The sequence below is a fragment of the Nansenia antarctica genome, assembly GCF_963989245.1.
Source record: "Nansenia antarctica genome assembly, chromosome: 1".
NCBI classification, from domain to species: Eukaryota; Metazoa; Chordata; class Actinopteri; order Argentiniformes; family Microstomatidae; genus Nansenia; species Nansenia antarctica.
In genome coordinates this window covers 67726413-67741549 of record NC_137674.1, presented here as the reverse complement: position 1 = coordinate 67741549, position 15137 = coordinate 67726413, and the positions used below count along the sequence as shown (strand labels likewise).

The 15137-nt window shown below is 44.9% G+C and overlaps 1 protein-coding gene across 2 annotated transcripts; it reads left to right on the top strand.

Moving 5' to 3' along the window:
• The first annotated feature begins 76 nt into the window (after nt 1–76).
• Nucleotides 77–11651, top strand: rnf8 (ring finger protein 8, E3 ubiquitin protein ligase). Of its 2 annotated transcripts, none has more exons than XM_080547224.1 (9): nt 77–262; nt 873–1001; nt 1944–2338; nt 2967–3174; nt 3609–3671; nt 3768–3857; nt 3992–4099; nt 4446–4650; nt 11274–11651. In XM_080547224.1, the coding sequence occupies exons 1-9, from the start codon at nt 137–139 to the stop codon at nt 11492–11494; spliced, it is 1545 nt and encodes a 514-aa protein (XP_080403350.1). In that variant the 5' UTR covers nt 77–136; the 3' UTR covers nt 11495–11651. The 2 variants fall into 2 exon arrangements, with proteins under 2 accessions (XP_080403350.1, XP_080403351.1); XM_080547225.1 differs by having other exon boundaries at nt 4446–4657; nt 11274–11413.
• The last annotated feature ends 3486 nt before the right edge of the window (nt 11652–15137 follow it).

Sequence of the window (15137 nt, the reverse complement as noted above, 5' to 3'; positions counted from 1 at the left end):
CTCTTGTGCTGATCAGAGTGCTGATCAGATTTCCAGAGTGAATTGACGTACGCAGCCCTAGATGTCTGTTCTGAGGAGAGGAAAACAACACAACATATGTATTTACGTGTATAGTACTATAATAATATGAGGCAACATGGAACAAATAGAGGCATCGAGATCCTCTCCGTCCGAAAAGGATGAGTCAGTGAAACAGGAGTCGTGGTGTTTGACACGGGTCGGGAAAGACTCGGACTGGCTTCGCCTGTACGACAACACAGAGGTAGTTAGCCACACATGCTACACATGCTACCATACCTCAGCCAGCTGGACATCACACTGGACAAAGTACAAAGTTCGTCATGAAAACATCAGGAAATATTAGTAGGAAAACATTTGTGCGTATGTATGCCAGCTACGAAGTCAATGTCTGAGGCATAGGTGTCAATGTTGGTGGCTGGCCTTGTTACCGAACTTGTTGTTCTTCAAATGTTCTGGTTCTCTACGTTTAATGGGGCTTATTTAAATGGTAAATGGACTGTCTTTTATAGACTCAGACTGACTTATATAGCACCTTATTCCAAAGCGCTTTACAACGGCCTCTCATTCACCCATTCACACACCAATGGCGGCAAGCTACCAGGCAAGGCGCCGGCCCGCTCATCGGGAGCAATTTGGGGTTCGGTGTCTTGCTCAAGGACACCTTGACATGTGGCCAGCCGGGGCATGAGCTACCAGCAGACAATATCCCTACAGGACAGGTCACAGAAAGTTGTTATTGATGGTTTGATTGTTGTTAGACAAAGCCAACGTGTTCATTTTGTGTAACTCGCCAAATTATATATACACATTTTAAATTGTGTTGGTCTAATCCACTTACCTGTTTCTGTTAGGTCACCATTGGACGTGGCCTGAATGTCACTCACCAGATCGTTTCGCCAAGCTGCCCTCTGATGATATCCAGACTGCACTGTTTGTTCAAGCAAACTGAAGATGGTCAGTGGACAGTAACTGACAAGAAGGTACAGTTTTAGATAGATATATTCATACATGCATAGATATGTCAAGTCAAGTCAGGTTTATTTATATAGCACATTTACAACGACAAACAGCCGACCAAAGTGCTTAACAGATAAAACACTAGTAAAAAGAAAACAACAAATAGAAATACACAAAAACAAAAACAAGGTGCAATACAGAATACAACAGGTGCAGAAAAGTGCAGTTGTCAGGAGGCAGGCTCAACTCATGCCAGGGAGAAGAGGTACGTTTTAGCTAAGGTTTTAAAAGCCTCTGCGCTCTGGGCAGATCGGATGTGGAGGGGGAGGCTGTTCCAGAGCCTAGGGGCTGCTTTAGCGAAGGCTCTATCCCCTCTAGTTTTGAGCCTGGTCCTAGGGACCTCCAGCAGTAGCTCGTCAGCTGACCGTAGGGCTCTGGATGGGGTATGGATGGTGGTGGCGCAGGAGATGGTGGTGCCTGCCCGTTTAGTGATTTAAAAACAATCAGAATTAATTTAAAGTCAATGCGGAAGCGGACGGGGAGCCAGTGGAGTGAGGCCAGGATGGGTGTAATATGGTCACGCTTCTTGGTGACGGTGAGGACTCGAGCAGCCACATTTTGCACTAGCTGCAGTCTGTATAGATAGATAGATACTTAATTGATCCCCGAGGTGAAATTAAGGTGTTGCATCTGCTCACATCACAAACAACAACAACAACAAAATAAAGTGACAATAGAATAAAAATAAAATGGACCTGACTAGATCTGAAGCATTATATATAGCAACAGTTCAGTAAGATTTAACGTTCCCCAGCCTGGCTCTGATCACCCTCATCGAGACAGCCGGAGGAGGAGTTGTCTATCGCGGCAGGCAGAAAAGTTCTCCCCATGTCTCCATTTCAGGATGTTTTTTAAAAGGTGAGATTTATGTTAAGATATAAAAATTAGGTTACTTTCCTTTTCAGAGCCTTAATGGTGTGTGGGTGAACGGAGACAGGATAACTGCTGACAAAGCTCACCAGCTGAGCCTTGGGGACTCCATTAAGCTGGGGGTGCCTATCGTTGGTACTGATGTCGAATACGAGTACACACTTGTTCGGCAGCCCCTCAAGGACATCAGAATATTCTTAGGAAAGGGATCTAGTGAAGAGGCCTGCATAGCCCCCAGAACCAAGAAGACCAAGAGGAAATCTGATGAACTGGAGCCCTCCACCTCGTCAAAATCCAAACTCTGTTGCCGCTCAGCTACTGACAAGTCCTCGGCCCACCCCTGTCCCTCAGACGAGCACCCAGATAGACCTCATCCTAGGCTACGGGATCGAATCCAGGGGACCAGCAATCCTATGACAGATCTGCAGAGGTATGTCTTTAGGTGCCTACTTCTTTCTCTCTCATACCTTTATTCCTAAGACAGGTCATAGGCTGTTGTTTACATTACATTTTTGGCATTTATTCCAAAGCGACTTCCAATCGCTACATTTGACTAAGCAAGGGATTCATCAATCCACCAGTCGTAGCAGGAAGAGTAATCTAGCTCAGGCCAGGGGCCATTGGCAGTTGTCGTGATAGAAGATGTGATATATCTCTTTTTTTTCTTCTTTTTTTATATATATATAGACACTGGAGAAACAGTACAAGGGGGGAAGTAGAAATCTTATAGACACAGTATAGGGGAAAGCAGGTGTCTCAGGAGACAGTGCTGGGGGGTAGTAGATGTCTCAGGAGGAGCAGTTAAGGTGTAAACTGAAGAGATGAGTCTTCAGTCTCAGACGGAAGATGGGGAGTGACTCTGCAGTTCTGACAGCCGTGGGAAGCTCATTCCACCAGCGGGGAGCCAGTGTTGTGAAGAGACGTGACCGCCGTGGCATGACTGCCGTGTTGGCGTAGAGGTGGTGGGGCCAGTCGGCCAGCAGAGGTGGAGGAGTGTGTTGTGGAGGAGGAGCATGTTGTGGAGGATCTGGTATGATGAAGCTGAGTAATGATTCCAGGTACAGTCAGAACATGCTGGTGCTGAGGGAGCGTCTGGACGACACACAGAAGAGGGTGGCGGCCCTGGAGGGAGACCAGCGGCAGGACGACCCCCACCGAGAGGAGCAGGTCAGAGAGCTGCGGACCCAGTTGGAGGTGTTGAGCGGCCAGATGCACAGGATGGAGATGCTGGAGAGGTCCATCAGCGAGACGGGGAAACGCCTGGAGGTGAGACACAGACGTTTTTAAGTTCACAAATGTATTATTTATTTTTTATTTTTTTATTATTATATTTATTTCCTTCACTGAGTATGTCTTTCTGTTTTCACAATACAACTATATGGTTGCATGGTTTCTTTATGTTTATGTTTATTTTATTTGTAAAGAGACAATGCATATTAATGAACATAAAAAATGTAAATATTCCAGATTTAGCCAGAAGGCAAATTTTCATCCGTAGTCCCTCGCCAGTTCTAAAAAGGCTTCCTAAAAAGATAAAATAACATCACACAGTAAAAGCATACATAGCAAATGTAATACTGTGCATGAAATAATAAGTCATCGGATACAAGATGACAAGGTCATTAAAAAGTATCCAAACTGGTCTTCTCCCTAACTAACATGTTTTAACTCATGTAGCTCGTATGTGCTGTTGTTTGTAGGTGCAGAAAACACAACAGCAGGAGGAGGGGTTGAAAAAGCAGCTGGCGGACGCTTTGCAAGAGGTAGTCAACACAAACACCCTTTCCCCCTCTTGCATTGGAGTTCATGTGATGCGGGCTTGGTTGGCTGGGTTGAACAAATCTTGAATATATTCGCAGCAAAAGAAGGTCATGGAGGAACTCGCCCTCTCTCGGCAAGACTTCAAAGAGGTCCTCCTGGCCAAAGACAAGGAGCTGGAGGTGACGAAGGTAACCGCCGCCACCCGCGTTCACCTGAATCCGTTGTGGTTTCTGTATTGTGTGACTGGTCTGGTAGCGATGTCATTGACAAAGTATGCAGGAAATCCTTCAGTGACCTTTAATGGAATGTTTGTTTCATCCAGGAGGAGAAGGAGAAGGCGAGAGCTCAGAAAGAGGAAGTGGTCACACAGATGACCGAGGTGCTGGAGAATGAACTCCAATGCATCGTTTGCTCTGAGCTCTTCATTCAGGCAAGTCATGTGACTTACTGTCCCTCACGCTGATACGACACTGACGCCAAAAGATACAAGCCTATGTAAACTGTAATAAAATGTATATTTGTGGAACGTTCGCTACTGTGACTTTTAACATCTCATTATCTAAATACGTTTACTGTGCTGTTTGGGTCATCAATGACAGGGTTAACACAGTTTCTGGTTTAAAAAAATACTGTTCAGTACTCATTTTAGTGTGTGTGTGTGTGTGTGTGTGTGTGTGTGTGTGTGTGTGTGTGTGTGTGTGTGTGTCTGTGTCTGTGTCTGTGTCTGTGTGTCTGTGAATGCGTGTTTTGGTCCTGTACTGGAACTCCCCCTACAGTCCGTCACACTGAACTGCGCCCACAGCTTCTGCCTGCACTGCATCAGGGAGTGGCGCAAGCGGAAGGACGAGTGTCCCATCTGCCGTCGGCCCATCCTGTCCCAGGCCCGCTCCCTGGTGCTGGACAACTGCATCGACCGCATGGTGGAGAACCTCAGCTCCGAAATGAGGGACAGGCGCCTGGCCCTCATCACGGAGAGGAAAGGTGAGAGGTGCGTCAGCTCCCTAACTCCCCTCAAGGCCTCAACGTTGTTGTTAGGAACCCGCTTAGAAGTATCACGGTACCCCCAGATCTGAATCCTGTTCAAACTAACTGGCATCATCTTTAGGGATTTCTGACTGCCAAGTGAAATCCAAACTAGGTTGTTAAGTAGGGCTGCAACTAACGATTATTTTGATAATCGATTAATCTGCCGATTATTTTTTTGCGATTAATCGGGTACAAATTTAAAAAACAGATTTCTTTTGCAAATTGTATTTTATGTTTTCTAAATCAGCCAGGCCTATACATAGTTAGTTAGTCCTCTTCACCCCGTTGAGGGGCATAGGGCGTCCACCAGAGCTCTCCATCTCACTCTCTTTTGGGCCTGGGCCTTTGTTTCTTGCCAGCTCACCCCGATGTTCTTCAGGTCTTGGAGTGTGGAACGTCTCCAGGTGTTTTTCGGCCTTCCAGCTTTCCTCTTCCCCTGCTGTAGTCCAAGGCCTGTCTAGTGATGTTGTTGGAGTCCTTCCTAAGGGTGTGCCCTATCCAGCTCCACTTTCTCCTTTTGATGGTGGTAGCTATGCTGTCCTGGTTTGTTATTCTCCACAGCTCTTCATTTGTGATTCTGATGGGCCACCACAGCTTGAGGATGTACCGCAGGCATTTGTTGACAAACACCTGGATCTTGCTTGTGAGGCCCTCGGTGGTCCTCCACGTTTCAGAGCCGTAGAGCAGGACAGTCTTCACATTGGTATTGAAGATCCGTAGCTTTGTGTTGTTGGAGAGTTGCTTGGACAGCCAGATGGGCCTGAGTATATTGAAGGCTACTTGTGCTTAGGGCTGTCCCAAACGACTATTTTTCTAACGATTAATCTAGCGTTTATTTTTCCGATTAGTCTAACGACTAATTTAACGATATTTTTTTTACTGTTCGATAAAAAAAAAAAAATATATCATAGGCCCCTTAATTTCCACCTCACAATGTTTAGCCAACTTGAATGCCAACATGGCCATTTAGAAGTCTGTCCATCACCACAACACATAGCTAGCTAGTAGCTACATAGCTAGCTAGTAGCTACATAGCTAGCTAACGTTACTCTCGCTGCTATGTTATGATTAGCTAAATTGATGCTAACGTAGCATGCGATATACGAGCTAGATAACGTACAGTAGGTGCGAGCACCACAATGACAATAGGCTACCGTAGCTAGCCAGCTACATAGCTAACGTTACTAACACCAGAAGACAAGCCATACAAACTGTGGTGAGCTACATTGCTTGTGTAACATTAGCTAGTAGCTATCCATTTTTCACTCATACTTGGCCGGAAAAGTGAACAGAAATACAACGGTGACTTACGGTGGTGCTATCTTGCAGCTGTCTTCACAAAGAGCTCCAGGATGCTTTCGCTTGAGGTGCTCGTTCATTGCAGACGTACTGCTGTGATAGGCCATTTCATTTTTTCTTTTCTTTTTTTTGCTTATTTTTTTGCTTATTTAAAAAAAAAATATATGTTTACATTTACGACGCACCGACGCACATTACGCAAGTCGACGTATTGACGTAGTCGATTACGTCGACAAAGTCGACGAATCGTAACAGCCCTACTTGTGCTTTGCTGATGCGTGCTACTATGTCCCTGTCTGCTCCTCCATCCCTGCTGATGTTGCTCCCTAGGTATGTGAAGTGCTCCACGTCCTCTATGGCCTCTCCCCTGAGTGTGATTGGGTCATGTGTTTTCTGGTTTAGCTTCATGGTCTTAGTTTTCCCGATGTTGATCTTGAGTCCAAGCTGGTCACTGTTAGTCTGTAGCCTATCTGTCTTCTGTTGCAAGTGTGTGGGGTTTTCGGAGAGTAGTGCGAGGTCGTCTGCGAAATCTAGGTCCTCGAGCTGGGTGAACGGGGTCCACTGGATTCCTGTCCTATGGTTTTCAGTTGTTCTTCTCATGATCCAGTCTATGGCAATGAGGAAAATCAGAGGGGAAAGGAGACAGCCCTGCCGCACCCCTGTCGTGATGGCAAAGGTGTTTGACAGTTTACCCTTGCAGATCACCCGGCCATTGGAATCCTGGTATATGTCTTTTATTACGTTGATGATCTTAGAGGGTAGGCCATAGTGACCTAGGAGCTTCCACAACACTTCCCTATCCAGGCTATCGAAGGCTTTTTCGAAGTCAACAAAGTTTATATAAAGTGCGCTTTGCCACTCAACACACTGTTCTATGATGATTCGCAGGGTAGCAATGTGGTCTGTGCATGACTTATCCTTCCTAAAACCTGCTTGCTCCTTCCTCAACTGGTCATCCAAGGCTGCTTGTATCCTATCTAAGATAATCCTACAGAGAACCTTGCTAGGGGTGGACAGAAGCATTATGCCTCTCCAGTTGTTGCATTCACTAAGGTTTCCTCTTTTTGGAATGGTGACCATTAAGCCCGTTTTCCATTCTATCGGGGTTGTCTCTGTATCCCCGATCTTGTTGAGGAGGGGGTATAGAACCTCTGTGGACGCTTTGGGATCGGCTTTCAGAATATCAGGGGGGATGTTATCAACTCCTGGTGCTTTTCCAGCCTTCATCTTTTTGATGGCTCTGGTTATTTCACCCTTCGAGATCCTCCCACAGTTGACCTTCAGTATTTCCAATGGTGTACTGCTGATCTCTGGTGATGTTTCTGGGGGAGGTCTATTTAGGAGCTCTTGGAAGTGTTCCCTCCAGCGGTCCAACTGTTGGGCTTCCTGTGTGAGGAGTTGTCCCTGTTTATTCTTCACCGGTCGGCTAGTGGTTCTGTTCTTCCCTGCTAGTTGTCTTGTGATTCTGTAGAGATCTTTCATGTTCCTCTGTCCCGCTGCTACTTCTGCCTCAGATGCTAGGTTGTCAATATATCTCCTCTTGTCCCTTCTTGTCTTCTTCTTCTTCACTACTCTGCTCTGTTGTTGGTGCTCTTGTCTCCATTTCCCTTTCTTGGTCATATCTGGCTCCCTATTGCACTTGTTTTTGAGGTTCTTCCTTTCCTCTATATCTTTCCATGTGTCATCTGCAATCCAGTCCTTTCTTTCTCCTTTCCTATAGCCTAGGACCTGTTCACATGTGTCGATGAGGGTCTTCTTGCAGCTTTCCCAATGTTCCTCAACATCTCCCATTTCTGCTAATGCTTGGAATCTGTTTCCTGTCTAACCTGGTGATCCCCTAGTTTCCTGATGTTGAATTTTCTCTGGGTCCTACTTCCTTCCCCTGTCCTTGCAGCTGGTTTCAGTCTGAACTCTCCTATCAGCAGGTGGTGGTCAGAGTCGATGTCTGCTCCCCTCTTTACCCTAACATCTAGCAGCAGTTTTCGCCATTTTCTTGTTATTGCTATATGGTCAATCTGGTTCTCTGTCTTTAGATCAGGAGAGATCCATGTCGCTTTGTGTGTGGGCTTGTGTGGGAATATAGTTCCTCCGATGATCAGTTCGTTGAAAGAGCAGAAGTCCGCAAAGAGGGTTCCATTCTCGTTCATTTCTCAGAGACCTTCAGTTCCCATGGCGTTCATCCAGTGCCTGTTGTCCCTTCCAACCTTGGCATTCATATCTCCCATGACTATCTGGATGTCTCTCTTTGGGGTCTTCTGTACTTGCGCTTGTAGTTGTTGGTAGAACTTTTCATTTTCCTCAGTTTCAGCCGAATTTGTCGGTGCATAACACTGGATGATGGTGATGTTACGACCCTTGGATAGGAACCTGGCAGTGATTATGCGCTCTGAAACTGGTTTTCAATCAAGGAGGCTTCTTGCAGCGTCTTTAGAGATAATTAAGCCCACCCCATGCATATGTGGATCCTCTTCATTCTCCTTTCCTGAATACAGGAACCTCTCTCCTGTGGCGATGGTGGCTTCCCCAAAGGTGTTCCATCTACACTCACTTACTCCTATTATACTAATGTTGTATCTTCTCATCTCCTTTGCTAGTTGTGCTAACTTTCCTATTTGGTATAGAGTTCTCACGTTCCAGCATCCTACTCTGGTATTGGACTTGAACTGGAGCAGGCCTTTCCTCCCTTGGGCTTCCGTTAGGGTTTGTCCCAAGGAATTCATTTGTCTCCTACTGGTAGGGCGGCATGCCCGATTCAGGTGTGATTTCTTAGTTCTGGTTTCGGTTTCAGCAATCAGTTTTACGTCTGGGTGGGTGATTGGCCCAAGCAGCCGTTGTCAGCTGGTGGGGTTGCCACCTTACAGCCTGCTGACCTGTTGGATTTTTCGTTAGGGGTTTTCTCCCGTAGCCTTCGCCTCAATAGGCCCACAAGGCAGTGGGGCTATTTGACCCATAGCTGGGGCTATTTGGCCCATAGCTGGAGTATTTGACCCATAGCTGGGACAGGGGTGAGAGGCGCCAGGGCGTGTCCACCCACCGGTGGGCCTGCGCGCCATCTCTCTGGGGGCCCCTGTACTCCGAGATCCCCCACAGATTAGCCTGGTTGGCGGTGGATAGGCTATGTACCGGCAGGAGAAGGCTTATGCACTCGGCTCCTCTTTTCACCCTTGTGAGGGGCTAGCCGGTGGCCATGGCTGAAAGCAGAGAGTAACAAGCAGGAGCAGGAGCAGCATGCAGCATGCACTACCCACAAGCACTACTACCTCAGTACTGCACTGCCGCTTCACACACGCCCTGTGCGATCTTAAGCACCCACACCCGCCTATACATATACATGTGCAAAATGAATAAGTATTAATACAAAATTATAAATAATATAAATAAAAAAGGCTTTGCTACATCAAATAGGTTTAACAACAGGCCATGGACTATGGCGGTAGATTGTTTCAATAAAGTAGGGCTGCAACTAACGATTATTTTGGTAGTCGACTAATCTGTCGATTATTTTTTCGCTTAGTCGCGATTAGTCGTGTGGCTTTTCGCTGCGCGTAAATGGCGACGCAGAAGCATAAATCCGGCTTAACTAGCTATCTAACCTAACGTTACGCCAAGCTACAGCTGCTCACAGAGCTAGTTGATTGGCTAGCTAGCATTGCTGGCTAGACTACAGACAGCTCACGTTAGTAGGCTACGCTTGGCGCTGTTTATCTTACAGACAGCTCGCTGGTGGACTCAACATAATTGAAATAGCATTCACTTATCAAGCATCATTCATGATCATCCACCATGACTACCTGGTATTTTAATAGCGACCACCCCTCACTTCATTTCATCTCGCGTTCTCCTGGCTTCAACATGGAAAACCCCTGCTACGTAACGTTACATACAAGCGCCTCTGTCTGTCACATGCGTGCCACAGGGCAAATAAATTAATAGCACAAACGCTCATAGCATGTACAGCCCTGTCCATGAGACGTTGTTTTCCAACATGTAACAGTAAAGCTAACATAAACATTACGACCCTAACAATATAACGTTAGCCAGTTGGCTAACAACGTTAGCTAAAACTTACCCAGCTGATTCTTGCATGGCTCCCGTTTAAAAAAAAAAAATTTGAAAAAAAAAAAAATCCCGTTTTTTAAAAATATATCTTTTTATGCGATTAGTCGACAACAACATTTCACGGCGACGAATTTTCGTAATCGATTAGTCGTGACTAATCGACTAATCGTTGCAGCCCTACAATAAAGTAGTTGAAATCTAGCTCAATACATGCATTGTTTTAGGTAATAACTTTGCTTAATGTAAAGGTCAGTAACCCAAAGTGCAATATAGGCTACAGACAAGACACTAATGTTTTTATATAACAGATATGCTCCAAAACAATGCAATGTGTCCTCTCACTCCATACAATAGGCTAGGCTACAGTCAGTGCCTCACTCTAACTCACGGGTAGCTTGGTAGGCTACCACTAGCTAGCCTTTAGCTTATTACCTCTGCTCTACCACTGACGTTAGCAAGCTAGTTAAATACACTTGTAATGCAATATTGAATTCATGAATGCGAGCAAACACTCACTGGCTATCGCATTACATTACAGTCATTTAGCTGACGCTTCGCCAGAACTCACAAGTGCATCTCCTTACTAATACAAGTGACTATGAGCATACTCCGGTGCTGAAGGCATAGAATGCGAATAGCAAGCTAAAAATACAATAGGTCATTAAGAGGGAGAATCTATTAGATAAACGAGAAGAACTAACTTAGGCCTACAGCTGTGCCAGTGAAACGAATGATCCTCACTTCAAAACGCAACGTATGGCATGGGTACAGCCAACGTCAAACTCGTATAACTTACCCTGCTGAGGGTAGCTTTTAATGTGACTATTTCGGTCGAGACGTTTTCTCCGCTTCCGCCATGATTTAAATGTAGCCGCCGCGGCGGCTCCGCAAGACGGCGTGGCGTGCGTCAACAGGAAGTAGGTTTGTTATGGAACAAGACCCGACGAATCGATAATGGAATTTGTCGCCAACGAATTTCATTATCGATTTTTATCGATTTCATTATCGATTTTTATTGATTTCATCGATTCGTTGTTGCAGCCCTATTGTTAAGTGTTACAGAAATCACAGGGGGGGAGGGGCGTTATTTGACACAGCGGTAGTTATTTGAACCTTTTAACCAGACCCCCCCCCACTGTGCTTTTCTCTCTTTTCTCTGTCAGGTCTGTGTGACTGGTCTTTGTGACAGACTGTAATGGCATTCATGTGTTTCTCTACAGCCCAGCCTGGTGTTGAGGTGTTGGTGATCCATGATGACGACAGTAGTAGTAGTAGCAGTACTACCAGTAGTAGTAGTCATCTTACCATCAGCAGCAGCAGTAGCAACTTGTCCAACGACAGCTCCAGCTCCCTCCTCTCCCTGCGGGACAGCAACCACTGGGGATCCGAGCCCTCTTACCTCAGCAGCAGTGACTCTGAAGATGAAAATTTCGCAGATTAGCCCATTTCATTTCCAGCTGGGGGGGTGTCACATGTAAAATAGGCCTTAGCATTCCCCTAAAAATGTCAGACAGTCTTAGACAGTCAAGGTTGTTGTCTTTTTTGTTTGTATGTAACAATGCCAAGTGTTTGGGCTTTCTTGTGTTCATTTATTTTTTCAATAAAAAAAGTTTCTTTACTCATTTCACACAAGTGAGATATGTAACTGACTCCTGTATGTTACGATTGTCCTCCACCAAAGGTGACCCATATCAGCTGGATCTATATGACGAATCTCCTAGAAAGTGGATTCATCCTTATAGACAATTTATAATTAGATTAGATCAGACAAACTTTGAGTTTAGAATTTCAAGTTAGATCTAAGATTGCATTATGTGCTGAAGATGCCATTGTATATCATTTTAAAAATCCACACATTAATTACTAACCAATCAATGTCTGTCTGCTGTATAATCATGAAAGTGGTGAAGAGTAGTACCACTTACAAATTGTCAGATAATGCACACAAGGTGGCGCCAGTTAGCCAAAAACGTTGTCCATTGTCTGTCTACGATTATTATTTTGTGGTACTGTGGTTATATTGGTATATCCTATATAATCCTGTATTATACCATTGTTTACTCCCCTTAAGACTTACTTGACATTTGGAAATGCAGTATGTTTACCGTGGTCTACAAATTGTAGGTAATATTTGACCAATAGACAGCAGTTTTGCTCTCCCTAATGCACATTTCTGTAGGGTTGCAGGGTTTTTTTCCACACCAAGATGCCTCTTTTAGTAATGAGAACACATCTTTGAAGATCACTTAAAGGCAATGCTGTTGGATAACTGTCTTCTAGTGGTTTTTGAATTGTGGTATTCTGGCTAAGCAATACGAAGTATTACTCTGACATCCTAACAACGCAACATATCAAAGGCCTCTCTTTTACCCAACTTCCACTGATCTGAAATTGCTACTTCCATCTTTGCTTTAGTCATTTCACACACGGCCATGTTGCCTAGCAACTAATGCAACTGCTCCTTGTGCCATGAAGGCAAATGGAAGTGTGATAGCACCACCACCCCCCTACAATGATGCAGAAAATATTGCCAACACTCTTGGTTGTTCTGTGCTGGTATTTGTATTCCCTTATACGTTATTCTGAAGGGGCATGTTTGAAGACGGTAAGATTATTTAAATTCTGTCATAAATAAAGATGGTATGTATTTAATTTTACCAATACCAGAGCTTCTATCCGTATGAAATAGTCAGCTGTCACATAGACGTATGGACCAATACTCAACTGTGCGGTAGGTCACAGAGGGTGAAGCATTTATGTAAGACTGATAATTAAATGATATCAGCAGTTCAGGAAATGTTCTCTATGAGAGGTGGTCTGCTCTTTTGAACCATATTGGACTGCCTGACAATTAAAGTAGGCTCATTGTCATTGTGTCTCTATGATCATTTGTATATGATTTATATATCATATTTGTCTCCACAATGTAATTGATAGCACATTGACCCTTTCTATTATCTTCTCCTAGAATGCAAGCCGCCAATGAATAACCTTTTTAGTATTAAAAAAAGCAAAACCAAACTAAAAGACAATCCCACCAAATGTATCAACCTCATGGGCAAGACACTGGATTTTTCAGACAGATTATTCAATTTCAGTTCTAGGGCAGGGCAGACCATCAACAGTGTGATTCACCCCCAGTGGGCTGACATGGAGAGTGCACTTCAGAGCCAGCTTCCAGAGCCCTCTCCTCTCCTCTCCTCTCCTCTCCTCTCCTCTCCTGCATGGTCACGGTGGACAGCTGATGTCATGCCAGTCCATTAGAAGCAGAGTGCAAGGGAAGCGTGTGTCTGTCAGACTGTGTTACACCAGGACGACAGTGAAGGCCGGCCCCAGGGCTGCAGTCAGAGCCACACACCCTCCCTCCTCTTCCTCCTCCACCAGCCCCAGGGTCTAGTCAGAGCCACACACCCTCCCTCCTCCTTCTCCTCTACCAGCCCCAGGGTCTAGTCAGAGCCACACACCCTCCCTCCTCCTCCTCCTCCACCAGCCCCAGGCCCCCCCCCTCCTCCTCCTCATCCAGGAGCCTCCAACATGATGTGGAATGAAAAGAACAATGTCAGCAACAGTTACACCAACTCTCTCTATTCCTTTCTCTCTCTCTTTCTCCCCCCGCTCTCTTTCTCTCTTTCTCTAACCACACTGAAGCATTTTTGTCTCACCATGTGACTTGACAATGTCCAATTAAGTTACTCGTTTATTACGTAATTAGGCATAAAGATATTAATACAGCATATTATGTCACGAGTGTCAACGTAATCATGTAAAACACTGCCCCCCCCCCCTAGAGTCTACTCTGCCATGCAATCTTGTCCTATTGAACCCAAATGATGGGAATGTGCACTGTACATTTGTCATTGATGCCATTGACTGTCAAACTGTAAGCTTTAGGTCAAGTCTACATCCCCTCGACTGCTGTTAAGACGTGTTACAAGCTGACATGTTATGTGTTACAAGCTGACAAGCCTGTTTGCATTGAGGAAACAAGCCCATTCAATGAAATATGGCTGCAACACTCAGACAGGACAGATAACAGGGGAGTGGTGCAGATCATGGTTGCCAGAAATGATGACCCAGAGGCCCCCCCACAGCCCCCCACCTCCCACACACACACACAGCGCGCCTCAGCACTAAACAATAGCTTCGCTACTGCAATTTTCACGATAAGACACAGGCACTGGCATGGCTAACGGTGATCAAGCTTTTTTTTGCTGCATTATTTATTCTGCAGACGTTACTGTCTGAGCGATGCATGGTGTTATCAAAAATGACATAATAATAGTCTCCCCGTTGATGTTAGCGTCTGTCCAACACTTGACACCATGAGAGCATACAGTAAATTCATTGCTTGATATTGAGGATAACCAGTCTAAATAGTTATGTAATTTTGAAATTATGTTGTGTACTACTTAATGAAGATTAGTTGTGTTTTACTGTGTGGTCTTTATTTTAACTCATTTCATTTCCTTCATTTCACTCATTTATTAAAAGGCAAAACCTCCCACACAAAGTCATTCCTCCATGGATTTAGAGAATCAGTTCCATTGTGTAAGTCTTTGGGATCCTCTCCAAATGCATCTTATGCAAAGGCCTCGTTCCATCTGCTAGCTTTGTAGAACCCAAATGGTCCTCACAGCAAGATTATGGCACAGCTACACTGCAAATACAGTTCTATGTTCACCGTCAATTATACTACGGTATGCACATAGTGTAGTGTGAAATGGCAGTTCAACTCTGCAAGCACTGACCCATGGTGCATGGGTGCATGCATCCCATGTGCAACCTATTGGCAGATTATACTTTACCTTTACCTGTTATTTCACCCTCTCCATTCCATGAGGCAGCCACTGAATAAGAAACGGTACATTATTCACATGACTTGAATAATGTATTAAAAATAAGGACATTGGATAGTATATCCCTGTTAAGTTTGTGATTGTTCATGGTAGCTCTTCCGCTGGCCCTCTCCAACCTTTTTCATCATTTCCCATATCATCATTTCCCATACTATCATATATATAGTATAGGCCTATATATATATGTATATGAGTGAAGATGGCAGTGACTGTAATTCCATGTTTATA

What these genes read in the sequence shown, in the direction of transcription:
- rnf8 (XM_080547224.1), top strand. Translation starts at nt 137, where the DNA reads ATGGAACAAATAGAGGCATCGAGATCCTCTCCGTCCGAAAAGGATGAG. An exon ending in AGACGGGGAAACGCCTGGAG is followed by an intron (nt 3,175 to 3,608) that starts GTGAGACACAGA and finishes TGTTGTTTGTAG; the next exon opens with GTGCAGAAAACACAACAGCA. An exon ending in CCTCATCACGGAGAGGAAAG is followed by an intron (nt 4,651 to 11,273) that starts GTGAGAGGTGCG and finishes GTTTCTCTACAG; the next exon opens with CCCAGCCTGGTGTTGAGGTG.